A 17774-nucleotide genomic window follows, 5' to 3' on the forward strand; every position below is an offset into this window, starting at 1 on the left:
GGTAACACCGATAAAAATGCCCATTTATTCCATGTTTCTGACTTTCTTTTAGGGGGGCTGAACTTTTCCAGGCCACGATTGTAAAGGCTGTAAAGGCAAGAATTGAGGAAGAGAAAAAGTCAATGGACCAGCTGAAGAGGCAGTAAGGATGCTTTCCTTTTATTTGGGGTTTGCCTGGTCCCATTCTGCCAGCTCTCAGCTTCCAGGGAGCCCCAAGCCCTGAGGAATCCATTTGTGGTAACTTTCACAACTGCCCAGGTGTTTGCTCTGGGTGTTGACTGAAATGGAAATGGTCCAAAGGAGGAGAGCATCGGGGTGGGGGGAAGGGGACCGCCATGGGCAAGACCAATGTCAGGTCCTAGTTCAGATGCTTACTCTGGAGCCCTGGGCAGGTCTGTCGAATTCTCTGAATTCCAGTCTCCATTTTTAAATTAGGACTCACAGTTCTACCTGAGTATTGGTAAAGATTAAACAGTTAATGAATGAGACCGGGTCGTTCCCAGTAATACTCACTTGAAGACCATCGTATCTGTGGGTTAAGTGAACAAATACAGAGTTCTTACTTTGGAAGGATCTTTAGACATAATGTAATCCAGTCTGTTTGGGAAGAAACTGATGACCCACATAATAGATGACTTAAAATCCACAACTAACCAGAGACAGCACTAGAAATACACCCCGAATTTCCCTGTATCCAGTTCAAGGCCTCCTTTCCCACCACACCATTCTGGAGAACTCAAGTAATGGACTGACTCCACCCAGGAGATCTGAGAATTCTTTCTTTAGTTTTTTAATTAGCCCACTGAAAATAATTATTTTCTTAGAGTGAAATTTCTAGCAGTAAGTGGAACCTCTGAGGATTGCTAGTGCCTCACATGTTTGGGGCCAAGTTTAACAGCTGATGGCCATAGAATTCAAAACCTAGCCACTTTCTCTAAGAAAATGGAGATACTCTGTCAGCCCACCAGGAAAATTCCCTGAGTTTGCTAGGACTACTTCATTCCATCCTGACCTCATTTCCCAGCTTCTTTCCCTGTGCAAAAATATTTGCCAGTAAAAATTACACTATCCCATGGCATGGTTATTTTCACAATCAAAGATATGAGTTATATAAAACTATATATAATGAAAATATAGTATGGTATAACTATTACTATTGTTGTTTCTAGCTATCTATATCAGGTCTAGAGAAATAACAAATTTGAACCCACACGTGGAATGTGTTCCTAATTTCCCATAAGTGAGACGTGTTACTATAATTCATGTCACTGGATTTTTCCGTTTGTTTAAGAATGCATCCTCTCAAATGAGAGGTCAGAATAAAAAAGAACGAAGGCAGTGATCATTGCAAAAGACAAACTGAAAATATTATTTAAGCTGCCCAAAGCAGAAATGTCACTTAAATCAGTTTAAAAACTTGGGCAATACATTCAGAATTTTAAGAAACTAAATTAAGAAATGAAACCTTTCACGAGGGCAGATGTGGGAGAAAAAGCTCAGCATTGCAGTTTCTGAATAGACTTCCTGAATAAACAGACAAAAAGCTGCAATTCAGCATTTTTCCAGATCCAATAAGAGGTTAGATTTGACATGGAGAAGAGTCGTAGGGTCTGATAGAATACTCGAGAACATTTGAGGAGCAACTTGCTATTTACAAAACAGTTCTCACACCCATACATCTTTTCACCTGACCTTCACAACAACTATGTGAGGCAGACAGTTAGTATCTAAAAAGATAAGAATGCAAAACCTGGGAGAATAAAGGATTTATATTTCATAATGTGCTGTGTTCAGAATGGCTTTGGTACAAGGTATAAGTGGACTTAAAGTATTTAGCATAATTACTATTGATCATATGATTGAGCTAGCATCTGTGTAGTGCAAAATAACATGGGTATAAAAAAAAACAAGGAGACACGTGTTGCTAATAAGTAACCATCCACAAGTCCCAAATGTTGACCACTTTGTCCATGATTTTAGCTGTTTGCATAAAAGTGTATAGGTAACTATGGGTGTGTTCTTGGCATTGCTGCTGCTGTTTTGTTGTACAGGATGGATCGCATCAAGGCCAGGCAACAGAAATACAAAAAGGGTAAGGAGAGGATGCTGAGCTTGACCCAGGAGTCAGGGGAAGGCCAGGACATCCAAAAACTCTCTGAAGAGGATGATGAAAGTATGTTGAAACATTTCCTTCTTAGCCTGAGTACCTTGATGTTGAGTAAAAGTATGATATTGGGTAGGGCTGTGAAATAATGTTACTTTTCATTCTGCCGGTTTTATCAATGTATCTTTTTAACTCAGCAAGTTTTATGTTCCCATTGTGAGTGGGATGCCTTTGTTTGTTTCATAAAGTACATATTTAATGAGTCTATGACTTTACAAGTATTCCCCTGTTCAGCAAGATGACTTTAATATAACCTAGCTTCTGTTTCACGGACGTGTGATTCTGAAGAAAATAGGATGAGTTTGCTTCATTTGTTCCTTCAGGGAAGATATTTAAGATATGCAGTCTACTGTTGCCTTTGATTTCTATAAATTTTATACAGAAATTAAATATGTAGGTCTCTGAATAATAGTAGTTAAAATATCATTCTATTATGATGTGTTCCAATGAAACTTAAGATGAAATACATATTTATTATATCTAATTTTGGATTTGTTATATCCAATTAAGTTTAAAAGTTCTTTTTAAAGATGTTTGAAGGTGATTTTCTGTTTGAAGGGACTAGAGAAACAATGCATGGTATTCTGCCAGCGCATAATATCTATTTATCAACAGTAAGTTTATATTTTTCCAACCATGCATTAAAATGATCACAAGAGAAATTTCTGGTTATTGGAATTATGCATCTTAACAAATTATTTGCCACTGAATTGTTCTATAATATCTGGGTGATGCTTCTTTTCTGTTAATTCCATGGAAAATTTACTGTGAGATGCATTTTTGACAGATAATCCCTTCATTATTATATTTCTTTACATGCCCTCAATTACTAGAGAGAAAGTGAAAATGCGGCATTATGTTAATAGAAGACTGAATATTTAGAATTATGTTAATAGAAGACTGAATATTTAGCATTATGTTAATAGAAGACTGAATATTTAGCATTATGTTAATAGAAGACTGAATATTTACCTTGTGAAATCGGCTGTTGATCCATGTAAACTTTTCAGATTCAGTAGAGTCTCTTTTCCTGACTTATGATGTACTTTTGCAGCTTGTCTAGATTTTGACAATTGAGTTGTTAAAGCGTGGTTTTCAAAGTTTGTTTTCTCACTTTCTAAGAATTAATATTTGGACATATTTTATTTTAGGAGAAGCAGACAAACAGAAAGCCAAGGGCAAAAAAAAGCAGTGGTGGCGGCCTTGGGTTGATCATGCTTCCAGTAGGTTTTCTTGATCCTCTTACAATTTCATCGATTCTAACCCTTATATCCTTGACCAGAATTCAGGCGTCCCCATGACCTGTGTGTTCCATGCATGGTTTGACGCTTGTGACTTGATAGGGGGTCAGAGGGTAGGAAATGTGATCTCTGTGGGTCTCTGAGCCCGACAGATGGAATCGTCCAGAGCAATCAGCTGATTACCCTGTGGCTTAGGTGCTCCCAAGTACCACTTACGGGCTCAGAAAGGGAAGAGGGATTGATTACTGTGTTATCCAATTCTGAGGTCCAGAGTTCTGCTGAGATGTATTTGTTTCATGGCTGAAAACCCTTCTTAAAAATGAGTTTCAGCTCTTCCTGGGACTCTGCTTTAAGGAGAACCGCTATATTCGGAGTGTCCATGACCCTCTTTGTAAGGCACTTGGCGTGAATGCCAACGAGCACCAACGCCTCCCCCCCCCCCCACCCCGCCCCATTCCCAGAGCTTTGATTCCACTTGCATGTAAAATTTCTGGGCAATTTATTAAACATAAAGATGAGGACACCTTAAAACACATTTACTTTCTCACCCTGCCTCCTTCCCAGTTTCAAAACAGCTCTAAAACTACACTCTAAATTCAATGCCCAGCATGTGGCTGGCCTCAGAGGCACCCGCAGCTCAGCCAGGACCAATTCAGAGCAAAGTCAGAAGATGGTTCTGGAAAAGCAGAGCTTCATAGCCACACAGAATTGGAGCATTTCCCCCTCTGATCACAGAAAAAAAAAAAAAAATGGATGAGGAATCGTGGAACTCAGTGACTTTATCTGCTCCGCTTAGCAAAGGACACAGCACTCACTATTGGCGATGGTATTCTAATGGAATGATCCATTTCAATCTGGCCCTCCTTGAATTTGTTAGAATACTGAATAATTATTAGTTATCTTGCAAATTACTCATAATGTCTTCAGCCTTTTGCGTCTTATATTGTGTCTCGATTACTGTAGCTAATGTAATCATACAAGTAATATCACCAAGGTCCGTAACATCAACAGGGTGATATTCAGAATCACTAGAAAATCACATAGATCAGAATCCTTTCCCTCACCTAATTCTTACTGTCATTTAGATCTGGTATTGGCCTTTCACCCAAGAAATAATTTCCTAAAATCAGCAAGCCAGTTTGAGGAAGTGATATTCAAAATTTGCTCAGGATACCTGGATGTAATCAAATGTAATCCCAAAAATTGAATTTTAGCATTATGGTATAAAAAAAATCCATGAGTTCTAAAGAGTTTCATTTTATTTGCTGCTCAAGTCAAAAGACAAAGATTCAAGTTGAAATTCCATGTGACTCTTATGGTCCCCTGGTGTGTCAGTCATGCTAACAATCTTGTAGTGCAGATGCTGTGTGCCGATTTCTATCAAGTCACAAGTGAACTGTGCCGATCTTTCTGTTTTAAAGGACCCTTTGCTAGTTTAGAGAGACCTATCCATTTCAAAATGGTGTCATACTGATGTTTTGTCCTTTCATCCGGGGGGTACATTCCCACTGCAATCATTGTGGTTCTTTCCTTTGCTCATGTAAACATTGCATTTTGGAAGGAATTGGATATGGTCTTTGATCATCACCTTATGAGTTGGTTATCCTTGAAAGAACTTCTTCTGAAGGTTATTGACTTTAGATTTTCTGATTCATTTCACCCTCATTATATCAAGTTCTTGAAGGCTGGTATTACACTACCTGTGCCTGTTACAAGACTTCCAGTGCAATAATGCTGGGATGTGTGCCACTCATAGTTTGGAATCAGAGTCTGACTGTGGCGTTAAAATTTTTCTACAAAACATATTCCTTTTTACAAGATGGTAAGGAAAGGAAAGAAATTGACATGAGGTTTATTTTGTAGACTGTGACGATTTCCAGAACTTGCCTGGAAGCACTTTATTGAAAGCCCTTTTTCTGATCTCTTGAGTCATTGGGCTTTTAAATATTCGTTAGAGGTGCCAAGTGTAAGAATAAGTGTCTTTGGAGTGCCCTTGTGTAAACCCATTGACGACGTAATAATGCTGTTACATTGTTCATATTATCGGTAAGCATCTGAGATGCTTAACATGGTCTGCAGGGGACACCCTCTCAGTTCCATATCTATGTGCACACAAACCATTGCATCATTGCTGTTCAATGATACCCTCCATCCTCGTGTAGTGGGTCTCCGTGCCAATTCTGTACAGCCTAAGTCAGTGCCAAGTGTCACTTTATTGTCAAATATCTGAAATAAAGGGCCAAGTTCCTTTGGGATACAAGTGGTGGGATTTTAAAAGTCATTTTCACACTCAGCCATCAGCATCAGCATTCATGGTACATATATGGACCCAGGCTGGGGCAGGATAACTATGAGAACCCAGAAACGTATATATAAGAGCTTCTCTACTTATTATTAGCAGATAGAACTTCAGAAAATATTCTCTGTTTCCTAGTTTTATTTCAATAACAATTTATAAAGGAATTGGAGACTTTTAAAATACTTCTTTTTTTGATGTGTTAATTGTACTTGTCACATACAAATTGGCAACATTTTTCAGATAATAAAAATCAGTGTTATGACTGTTTGTGATGAAAAATGTTTGGACTCAGTATCCACATGAAAAAAAGTTATTGAAGGTATGATTGAATACAATTGAAGCTATTGTTGATTTTAGAGCCTATAATGAGGGTAAAATGTTCAATATTGGAAATTTTGGTTTTTACCAAATGACCACGTGACGTCAAGTCAATGTGACTTTCCCTCAAATCTCTGAGCTTATCTGAAGTGTTACTTTCATGGTCGCCCTCACTGTCCAACAGAATGCTGTGACTTTGGTTTGTTCTTGCTTATTCTTACCTTATTTTGAATTGCGTTTATTTCCTCAGGCTTAGGCCCAGTCCTCTGGGCCTGGTTCTTTCTTCAAAATAAAAATAACAAATTACAGTGCTTCTGTTCAAGGATATAAGGCCCAATTCATTCACACTGCATCTTCATGATGGAGGCTTCAGATTTGTCTGAAATCTGGGCAAAATTATTCACTGTCGTGTTTAGTGATATTCAAGCAACTAATTTTCAACAAGCCAAGGTTCCCCATGACCTTACAACGGATAAGTCCAAAGGATAAATAAAGACATCACACGATGTCATCCAAAAGACACCTCAGCATTTGAAAACACAAATATAACTTGAAAATATGAATATGTTTTCCTGCAATGATGGTACAGTTCTTGTAGCATCAGAAATGCACATGCTGGGTCTCTTTTCTCTGATAAAATAATGATCAAATTGATAAAGATTCCATTCTCAAACTTCTTTAACTCTCTGAACATTTCAGCTCTCTCTGCTCCCGTGCTTAAGACGGCCGTATGTCCTGGTAGGGACAATGTCAGGCAAGGCAAGGACAATCCATACTGTTTGTGCTTTGGGTCTTATGGTCGGTACAGTTCTCCTCAAACTTCAGTAAGTGACTGAGGGCTCCTGGTTGACCAGAAGTCTCACAGCGCCAAACTGTGTGGACCATGTCTGCCGGGCCTCTATCTGTCCCATCCTAGGTGTAGGAACAGCCAGAGTGTGGTGGTGGTGGTGCTCCGTTTTTGATGTTACCTGCCCATTTGCTCCTCATGACAATGTGTGATTTTTTTAAAAAACTCTTTCAAATGTCTTGCCATCTGTGTTACGGCCCCGTGTCTGCATAGTATGAAGTGAAGGAGAAGGCTGGTGACACTGATTCTTGGTCCTGAATCACCCTGATTAGCTTTGCTACAGCAGTTTGGACCCATTCGGACAACACCAAAGCCTCTGCTTCACTTTGGCCTTGCCTAAAGGCCCCAAAGTGCTGAATTGTGACACGATAATAGTCTTCAGTCCTTTGGCCATCTTGGTAACAAAAGCGGTTGCTGCAGAGTTGATCTGGTGCATCTGTGTAAAATTTGTTATGAAAAAGGAAGAAAACGCCAGATGAATGCAGCAGCGGCCAGGTCTCCTCGGAGGCCTGGACAAGGCCTGGTGCTCTGCAGACCACATGGCACCTCCTCATCTCCTGTTTCCTCCACCCCACCAACGTCTCTTGCTGTGGTCCTTTGAAGGACAATTTGTGTGTCTTTGGGGGCATTTCATTCATACGCCCCCAGTTATCTCATATCTCTTCCAAGAAATAAGTAAATATTTTGTTCTGCTTAGTGGTCAGGAGTGGAGATTACTATTTGTTTGAAACGGACAGTGAAGAGGAGGAAGAGGAAGAATTAAAAAAGGAAGATGAAGAGCCTCCACGAAGGTCAGCTTTCCAGGTAATTACGGGGATGAGGGAATCACGGTCTTTGCTAGTTGAAGAGTTTTTCTTTTTGACAGACCTTGATTGCAGGCCTAGATTTCTTCTGCCGTGTTCATATGTTGTAGCTCCCAGAAGCTTCTGATTTACATCTGAAATAGTGTGTCCCGTCCTGCTGCTTGCTGTCAGCGTTGCCATCATTACTGCAAGAGTTGCTGCAAGAGCACTGGTCCAGCCAGGGCTTCGTTCATTTGCATCAAAAAAAAAAAAATTCTGATGCTCTAAACAAAAATAAGCCTTCCTTGGGTGAACTTTCTTTTGCTGGCCTTGCTTTGGATTGTTTGAGTGGACTTCTAGTTCCATAGGTGAAATAGCTGACCATGAAAATAAAATCCCTGCTTTGTTGTGAAAACAAACGGTCATTTCAGTGTTACTTCAAATTTTGAAAATCAGTTCCGTTTGTATTGCTAAAGATTTTAGAATGTATTAAAATCATGGAAACCTCCAGCCCAGTTTTGACGTTCTCAGCTTAACTGCCTTTCTTTTTCAGAGCCTGCTGTATCGTTCTCGGTGATATGAATCACCAGCCTAGTATCGTGTATCCAGTGAATGTATAGTGCTTGTTAAAGTTGTGGGCTTGTCAGTAGAGTTACCTATGGGATGAAAACTTGGTATAGATTTCTGTTACAAAGGAGCGTATATAGGACTCTTCTTTCCCATTTGTTAGACTACAAGGCACACAGAAGGATGTCCATCCTGGCTCATGATATGTCCATGAGAAGGCCATTGTCAGCTTGTTGGCCAGGTCTTCCCAAGCTGGCAGGTTACCTCCACCCCTGTCTTCCCAATGAAATTGAAGAACTAAATTATTCACCAGGACACCTTGCTCTGATGCTTTGTCACCAGCCCCGTTGCCTCCTGTGTGTGTTTCTTGATGACACTGTCTGTGTGCATGTGTGTAGCTGGCTTATCGAATACTAATGACTTGACTTGTTTATTTTTATTCCAACGAGTTTTCTTCTAACCATCACTCATCATGCAGCAGAGGAGAGAACATGACCATCTTCACCATTTTTACAGATTACATGAACGATAGGCTATTTTCTTTATTCCTAACCTACAAGCAGGGTACATTTTATTCCACATTCAGTGATGAGCACGCCTTAACCTAGTTGATGTAATTATAGAGACAAACTCATACCTATGTCATATATTAAGTGATCGGTTTTTGGTTTTTTCTACTAATTACTCTTGCTTTGTCCTTCTTTGTAGAGAGCTATTGGGAAGTTTGCGTCAGCCATTTTAGCCTTGCCAAAGTCTGTCATTAAACTTCCCAAAACTATTCTTCAGTATTTAATCAGAGCTGCAAAGGTATTTGATGTTTTACTGATGTGTGGTGTGTGGCCCTCCGCTCTGTAGACCTTTAGACGAGCAGATCCCGTTGCTCCACATCTGTGTTTTCCCTGTTCTATACATCGTATGATGAAGGAATTAGAAGAATTTAAAATATCAGGCAAACTTTTCCAAAAACTGTTCTGAGAAGACAAATTTCTTATTATGTGTTTTTCGGTGGACATCAGAGCCGATTTAAAAAATAGAAAGAGAAAATGCAGATATAGATCTAATTTCTGCCCTTCTCGTAGTTTCGCCTAAGTCACATCTTGTGTTAAAAGGTCACATCTGGTTGCATGCATCAGATATGATGTGTCAAAGTATGATCATTTTTCTCAGAAAGCTGGTAAAATTAAGAATCAGTAATAAAAGACTCATTTTGCTCCATCTCCTTTTTGACTCCCTTTTAAGCCTCCATCTTCCTAAATTGGACTCTTCTGGCATCTTCTGCCCTGCGTTCAGCATCTCTCTTCACTGGGCTGAGCTGCTGTGGATGGTCCATGCAGCCTCCACACTCCATGTCGTTAGGGATGCTGCTGAATAAACTGTTACAGTTATTTGTTAATTCACCCAGGGCACAACAGAAAGTATCCAGCTACCTATGCTGTGGTCACTAAGTCACTGGAAATCGTAAATAATGAATCGCTCTTCTTGTACTTTATAGAAAGCCATTTCTCCTGCCTTAATCTGGAGTAAGCACTTGAACTAACAAAATGTTCCTCCCGGGTTTGGATAGCGAGGGAGACCTTTGCTTCTCACCTTTCACCTGGGGGTCTTATTTAAGTGCAGGTTATTTCGATTCAGCAGGTCCAGTGGGACCTGAAATTCTATGTTTTTCTCAAGCTCCCAGGTGAAGTGTAAATGCTGGTTTGCCTTGAGTAGCAGGGTCTAGACCTCTGGGCTCCCTCCCTTTTTAAAATGCCAAGATTCTGACTTTTAGTTTAATATTCCCTGCTGCCACTTCCCTGGGCTTCTTTTCCTCCCCCCTTTTATGATGGCACTACGAGTCTCTCCATTCATATTTAAGAATTTATATGAAAGACTACAATGTGATTATCCCCCATCTTACTGTAAAAAAAAAAAATTGTTACTGGCAACAAAAAGAAAGGTCTGGATCACAACTGAATTAAAAAACATTTTAGAAAACAACCAATTTCAGTTAAAGATCTACACTTCCATAAAGTTCTCTCCTGTTTCAAAAATTAAATGTATTTTGCATAAGAAGTTTTCAGTCAAAGGAATCCCATTTCCCTAACATCTACGGTGAAATCACTTAGGGTAGAGTCTGAGATGAAGTTGGGCTAGTGGCAGCAGCAGTTGGAGAAGCCAGACGTCATTTATGCACATTTTCATGTGTTTTTCTGCTTAGGATTAGTGTGCGTGTGTCTTTTCTCCAGAGACACCATGACACTGGGTGATAGTTACCTCTGTGACTTCAGAATTGAGATGTTTCAGAATGAAACTTAACTCAGTGTCTCAACTCTGTAAGAATTGGGATGTTTCCTCTTCCTTTTTCATTATCAACTTTTTCCTGAAACAGCTGGCCTGATCCTCTGTCCGATGTTCCTGGAACTGTAAAATATTTGTATTTCCAAACATTGACATGGAGATCATTTACCTACAAATGAGGACTTGTCATAATAGTCTCTCCGTCCCTCCTTTCCCCTTATTTGCATGATCCAAACTCTCATCTCAGTGAGAAAGCACCAACAGGATCAATCATTTAAGGGCCACACGTAGCACCAGGAATGCCTTTCCAATAAGGCAACATCTGAGTGGCCCGAGCCCTTTCTACGAGACTCCTTCAGTTCTGTCCTGAACCCACCCTGCTCTCTCCTTCCCACCCTCCCTCCCAGAGGCTTCATTTTTCTTCAGAGCAAAAGACTTGTGCACCTAATACATTCACAAATCCTGAATCACTTTCTTATTTTCTACTTTGGCATTCTTGCATTATCTAAAACCAGTATCATAATAACACTTTTTTTAAGGAAATGCCACCATATGTATCTGTTAAGCCTGAAAATTTCTAGAGTTTAGCAGTTCAGAATTTTTTTTAAAATCAATATTTTGCCGAAGCAAGTTTGCCTATTAACATCCTAAACCTCAGAGATACTCTTAATAGAATTCCCAATTAACACGCTCAATAAACATCGACCGTAAATTCCTTTTTTTGTTGCTTCTCCTTCAAATTCCAATTCATCTTCTCACTTTCCAAAATACGTTTTTGGCATAAAATAGGATAATTTTTTGCCTCCTGGGTTTATTATTCAGAAACTGTACAGATCTTACATGTGTGTGAATTGCCCGTAAGATTCAGATTTCTACCTGTGAAGAAAAAGGAAATGTTCTGTCCGAGTAACCCATGACCTTTACATTTCCATGTATGGAAAAGTTGAATCCCTCTTTATTTTTACAATGCCAGTGGTTTGCTTACACTCTGTTTTTCAAAGATTTCAGAAATCTGAAAATAATATAGAATAAAATGAAAGTGTCTGGGTTTTCAAGCGCCCCCAGGAAACATTCCTTTAACTTTATCTTCATAATAGAAAACCCAGCTTCCCTGAGACCAGGTGTGTGTGGGTGCACGCAGAGCATGCTGCTCGGCTTTGAGGTTGTGGATGGCTGACTTCGCGTATCAGGGTTTTCTTTCTGTTCCTTCTGCATGACTTGGGATACTGTTGGTGGGCGGGCTGTTCACAATTGCTCTATTACGGTTATTGGTTGTACTGTATTAATGCAACTGTTTTTAGCTATTGAACGAAAATGACAAAAGGCAACCAGAGGCACCCCAGTTTTCCTTCTGTACCATTCTGGAATAACCCCTTAACCTCATACCACATTATTTTTCCTCTCAAATACTAATCAATCTACAAAGCCCTTTCTCAAGTTGCAGTTGTAATAGCTGTTATTCACAAGAGAGAGTATTGGGAATTCCCTGGTGGTCCAGTGGTTAGAGCTCCATGCTTCCACTGCAGGGGACACAGGTTCGATCCCTGGTCGGGGAACTAAGATCCTGCAAGCTGAGTGGCATGGCAAAACAAACAAACAAACAAACAAAAAAACAGAAAAAAGAAGAGAGAGTATCAAACATGCAAAAGTATTTTCCCAAAGTAAATGAACAAAAGATGTTTTGGGTTTAACTCAAAGTTTATTTGTGCCGGGAGAAAACGAATGACACTTAGCCAGGCTTCCAGCTTATTCCTAGCGTGTATAATGCAATAGAATCAGGAACTAAGTATCACAAATGGTGGTGGGATGTGGGGATGTGGGAGAAATGGTGGTTTGTAGACCCAAAGTATTTCATGATTGTCTGATACCGAAGAAAATATATGCCTACAACATCTGTTTTCACATTTTATTTCATGATAATGGAAATAGCACAGGTCAGCTCAGTGTATTGAGGGATATGTGAAAGGGAAGTTTAGTTTGTGTTGAGAGAAAAAAAAATTCTGAAAGTCAGGCAGCTTGGTATTTGTCCCTTTTCTTTTAATTCAGCTTATTAAAAATCCAGAAAATAATGGCGCTTTCTCCCTTCAGTTTGTTTATCAAGCCTGGATTACTGACCCTAAAACAGCACTCCGACAGAGGCGCAAAGAGAAAAAAAGATCTGCAAAAGAAGAACAGAAAAGAAGGAGAAAAGGATCTGGGGACGGTGAGTGATGAATGCAGCAGCACCCCTTCTTCTGTGATCTTGAACACAAATAAGGAACTGCAAAGGACAAGCTTGGGTGGAATGAAATTCTTGACTTCTAAAGAGTGCAAAGAGTTTTACTTCATTATTCAGGTCTTGGAATAAATTAAAACATGAATTTAAGTTAAGGTGCATTTTATAAAGCGAGAAGAGAGAGAGAAGCAAAATAAACCTGAAGAAAGTAGAAGGAAAATAATAATTTTTAGGTGGATATTAAGTCATAGAAAAGAAATATAAGACAGGACCTGATTATTAAGTGAAAAGCTGTTCTTGGAAAAAACTAATGATAAAGATGAACCTATGGAAATTTGATCAAGAAAAAAAGGGAAAGCACAATTAAAGAGAAGTCAGGAACCAAAATGGAACATAACCACCGGTGCCATATTCAACATTATACTGATTCATTTGAAAACATATGATAGGAACACATCTCTAAGGGGGAAAAGAATTCCAAACGACAATAAAACACACCAAAAGCAAAGTTAAAGAGCAAGTGGGGCAATCAGGAAAAATATTTTCATTATGTATCAGACTAAAGATTAGTGTTCCGGATGTATTAAGAACTTCTAAAAATTAGTAAAAGAAAAATTCAACCCAATGAATGAACGGATGTGAAAAACAATTCAAGATCAGAAAGTAGAAATGGCCAAAAGGAGCTCAATTTCACTAGTAGTACAAGAAACGCAAACTAAATATTTTGACATACGGTTTTTTTAACCTATTGGATTGGCAAGAACCTAAACATTTGATAATATCACTGTTTGGAGCTAGTGGGAGCATACATATTTGTGGTGTTCTAAAGCAGCATATCCACTTTGAAGAGCAGGTGTCAGTATCCATGAAAATTTTAAATGTGTGTCTCCTACCAGAGATCTGTCCCACCTCCAGGTGTATGGCTTAACTTGAATGAGTATTTGCACATGAGCGCAAGCACACGTGTCTAAGAATATTCATCAATTATTTATAACCAACAAAAATTTGGAAACATCCTGAATGCCCACATAAAGAAGAAGAATCAAGTAAATTATGTTACCAATGTATTACAGCATACGATTTAGTAATTTAAAAAATGAGATGGGCTACTTTGAACTGACTTGGAGAACAATTCCTGACATATTGTTAAATGAAAAGCATTATGTTGCAAACTGGCATGCACATTATGAAACCATTTATGAAACAAAGGAAACCAAAGTGCCTCCAGACAATATTTTGCATTTTTACTGGGTACATATAGTCGTGTATAAATGCCAGAGGAAGATCAGGAAGAATACTTAGCAAGTTAATTACAGTGGTGACTTCTGGCAGAGGTGGGGAGAGACTGAGATTAAGGGGTAGGATTAAAGGGAACTTTAGGCTTGTTATATTTTAGTTCTTTACAAAGAAAATGTAGATATAGATTCTTTGTGAAATTAAAAATGTATTCAAAAAAGAAAAGAAAAGGAAAACATAATTTCTAATGGAACTCTAATTGCAAAGCCGTTCTACTTTTTGACCATTCTGGTCCCTGCTACCTCCTGGTAGCTTTTATTTTAGTTTAGTTTATTGGTTAAAAAGGCAAAGTTAAGACACAGGCAATGTAGCAAGTCAAGCAATAAAGAAGTGGATGCACAGTCTGGCCTTGAAAGCTACCCTAAGGCACCAAACCCTTGCATTGGTTGTGCTCTCTTCCACCCCTTTCCTGTGATGTACAGGCAATGTTTCCTTTGTTTCAAAAATGAGTCCATGCCGTCCAAATTCTCCTGTATATTCATTAGCAATGTATCATGAACACTTCTCCAATTAAGTATTTATAAAACTATATCATCCTTTTTTAATAGCTGCAAAATATTCTATAATATGCATATGCATAATTTATCCAACTCTTCCATCACTAATGGACATAAGGTTTGCTTCCAGATTTTGCCACAATTAAGAATGCTATCGTAGATATCCTTGCACAGAAGATATCCTTGCACAGAAGTTCACATATAGTCATGTGTGTGTGTTTTTAAATGCATGGCAAAAAGTCAGGAAGAACACACACTTTCCACAAAATAGATGATCAAAAGTGGGGTTTCTGGGTTAAAGTGGGTGCTTTTTTACTTTAATAAATATTTTCCCAAAAGGGTTTAGAAATTTACACTCCTATGTATAAGGTGAAGGAGTGTCTATTCCCCCGTAGCCTTATCCCATAGGCTATTATTACTGTTTTTATTGGTGTCTTTCTCAAGGATGACAAACGGCTTTTATTTTCATTTGAATTTTCCTAACTAATGAGATTGAACATTTTTTATTTCATATTTTCTTGGTATTTTTTACTTTCAAATCTAAGATTTAAAATTTTTATCATGTTCCATACTATCATTCTATTGGGTTGTTTGTCTTTATTAATGTAGGAAATATTTATATGTTAGGGATATTATCCTTTTTTATGTGTTACAAGTATCTTTTTTCCAATCCAATGCTTATCTTTTGATTTAGTTTATGGTATATGTTTTCTAAGCAATGTTTAATTTTTTTGTGATGTCAAATAGGTCCGAATTTCTTTTTGCAATGTCTATGTTTTCATCTTGTTTAAGGAAGTCTTCCCCCCCCCCAATTTTATGCAAATGTTTTCTTATATTTCCTCTTAATTTTATTTACCTTTTGAATTTTTTATTATTATGTGAAGTAGAGATCTATTATGCTAAACCTGTTGGGTAATGTCTTCCTTTTTCCATTGAAGTTAAATGCTCCTTTTCTCAGTATTAAGCTCCCATTTGTGGTATGGCTCTTAGGTATGTTTCTGGACTCTGTATTCTGATCCACTATCCTACTGTCTAGATCTGGGCCACTGTCATATATTTTTGAGTCCAGTAGCTAGAGTTAGTTTTAATATTTAGTGTTGCAAACTTCCCTCACTATGCCCCTTTTTTCAAAATTGTATTTGCTATTCTCAGACATTTGTTCTTCCAAAATTATTGGGCCAATTCTAAAAAAATCTTTAGTCATCTTGTTAATATCTCATTAGTCTGTATCATGAAGATTATTTCATGCGTAGATACACCATCGTTTACCTACAAATCTAGGACAGCAATAATTCAAAGATACTGGGACAGAAATAAATGTTTATTTCTTTAATAAATATTTATTCAGCACCTTCTTGATACAAGGGATCATCCCTTCTTCGTCGGCAGATGAAACAAGTAGCATCTGTCCTCCCGAAGTGCCAGCTGCCTTGGTGCTTTCTGTGCAATAACTCACTCGCCCCTCACTCCCTGCTCTACACTTGGGGATGTGAGGTCCCAAAGAGTGAAGGAACCTGCCCTGGTCACAGCCAGCTAGTGAGTGGTGAGTCTGGAATGCATAGCAGGTGTCCTGCCTCCAGACCCCTCCACCTTACCCAGTAGGGAACACAAATATAGGGGGAATAATCCCTGTGGACATAGAAACTGCAAGGTTTCATTTAAAAAATAAGCATACATAGAATAGTGTGGGACCAGAGGACAAAAGGTGACTTATGACCCAGAGTGCAAAGGAATACAGTACTTCGTGCAAAAGATAGTCTTTGACCAGAGCCTGGCAGAAGAAAGCAAGTTCGTGTATGAAAACTAAAGAGCAGGTCAGCTTAGCTAGTAAAGACGGGATGTGAAACAGAGCAGCAGAAAAGAGCGCAGTAGAAAATAAGTTTGGGAAGATTAACTGGAGTCAGGTTGTGAATCGTCTTTGATAGAGTTACCAGATAAAATACATGAACCCCGGTTCTAGTTGAATTTGTTAGAAAAACAACAAATAATCTTTAAGCTTCAGTATAATTTGGACATATTGCATGGGATTTACCTACACTAAAAAATGATGTGTTATTTATCTTAAATTCAAATTTAACCAGGTGTCCTATATTCTCATTTGCTAGATCTGACAACCTCAGCCTTAAAAGATGAGGCTAAGAAATAAAATGAAACTCTGTGATGTCATTTTAAGGGTGACCCACTAAAATTTATAACATTACCCCAAGGTGTTCAAAATTACAACTTCACAGTGTGTAACAGGAGTCAGCACACTTTCTGTAAAGGGCCGGATGGTAAATATTGTAAGCTTTACAGGCTGTAAACTCCTGCTGCAACTCAACCCTGCCATCTTGGGATGAGAGCAGCCTTGGACGGTATGTCCACAAATGGGTGTAGCTGTGTTCCAGTAAAATTTGAATTTCATGTAATTTTCATATGCACAAAATATTATTGTTCTTCAGACTTTTTTCAACTATTAAAAATAGTTGAACTCACAGGCCATTTAACAACAGGAAGCAGGAAAGATTTGGCCAGAGGGCTGTAGTTTACCCATCCCCAGTTCCATGATTCTCATTCTGGAGTGGAGTGAAGAGAATCTGAAAGCTCAGAATTCTTATGACTTTTCCCCAGGAGCTCTTCAAATCGGCAGAATGTCCTAGATTTCATTATAAAATTCCTCTGAATCCAGAAGAGTAGTGTTGGCATTCATTTACCCTAAAAGGATGTAACCCGTGTTTCTCAAACAGTCTTGGCAGGTTCTGTGGAGTGGGAAGACCGGGAGGATGAACCGATCAAGAAGAAGTCTGATGGACCAGGTAACAAAATAAAGGCTCCCATCGGCGGGGGGGAGATTGGAACTTGTTTCTTGCGCAGATAGTACGTAACGGAAGGCTGCCTGAAAACAGTGAATTAAATCCTGTTGCTGCACTGTGACTTAATAATGTGTCCCTTGAAATCTCATCTCTAGTGAAATTGCAAAGGCACTCCAAAAAGTAGACCTGACCTTTACACTGTGGGATGAAATGTTGGATTAGAGTCGGCTTGTAAATTCCTTTATCCAAGTACCTATGAAAGGGAGTTTGGAGAGCAACTTGTAAATGTCCCAGGGAAGCCATCAGAGTAGAGGCACAAAAAATATTGGCAATTAATTTAAAGTACATGGAAAAGGAGTGAAGTGAGAAGTAAGTCACTGCGGAACTGAGCGGGCCTCCAGGCTTGGGCCAACCTCCTCGTCTTAGGGAAGAAAACCAAACCCCACTGCGTTTGCTCAGGACTCCACACAGTAGGGGAC

General features: G+C 38.8%; 1 protein-coding gene across 4 annotated transcripts in view; it reads left to right on the top strand.

Annotated features, from left to right (window-relative positions):
• Positions 1–17774, top strand: part of PIEZO2 (piezo type mechanosensitive ion channel component 2) — a 348479-nt gene that overhangs the window by 288681 nt on the left and 42024 nt on the right. For all 4 annotated transcript variants that reach the window (XM_036823700.1, XM_036823703.1, XM_036823702.1 and 1 more), the window contains 6 exons: positions 53–142; positions 2052–2173; positions 3316–3387; positions 7567–7673; positions 12584–12698; positions 17230–17298. In XM_036823700.1, the coding sequence (XP_036679595.1) occupies positions 53–142; positions 2052–2173; positions 3316–3387; positions 7567–7673; positions 12584–12698; positions 17230–17298 (575 nt within the window). The remainder of the gene's footprint in view (positions 1–52; positions 143–2051; positions 2174–3315; positions 3388–7566; positions 7674–12583; positions 12699–17229; positions 17299–17774) is intronic.

The sequence above is a fragment of the Balaenoptera musculus genome, chromosome 14, assembly GCF_009873245.2.
Source record: "Balaenoptera musculus isolate JJ_BM4_2016_0621 chromosome 14, mBalMus1.pri.v3, whole genome shotgun sequence".
Lineage (NCBI taxonomy): Eukaryota > Metazoa > Chordata > Mammalia > Artiodactyla > Balaenopteridae > Balaenoptera > Balaenoptera musculus.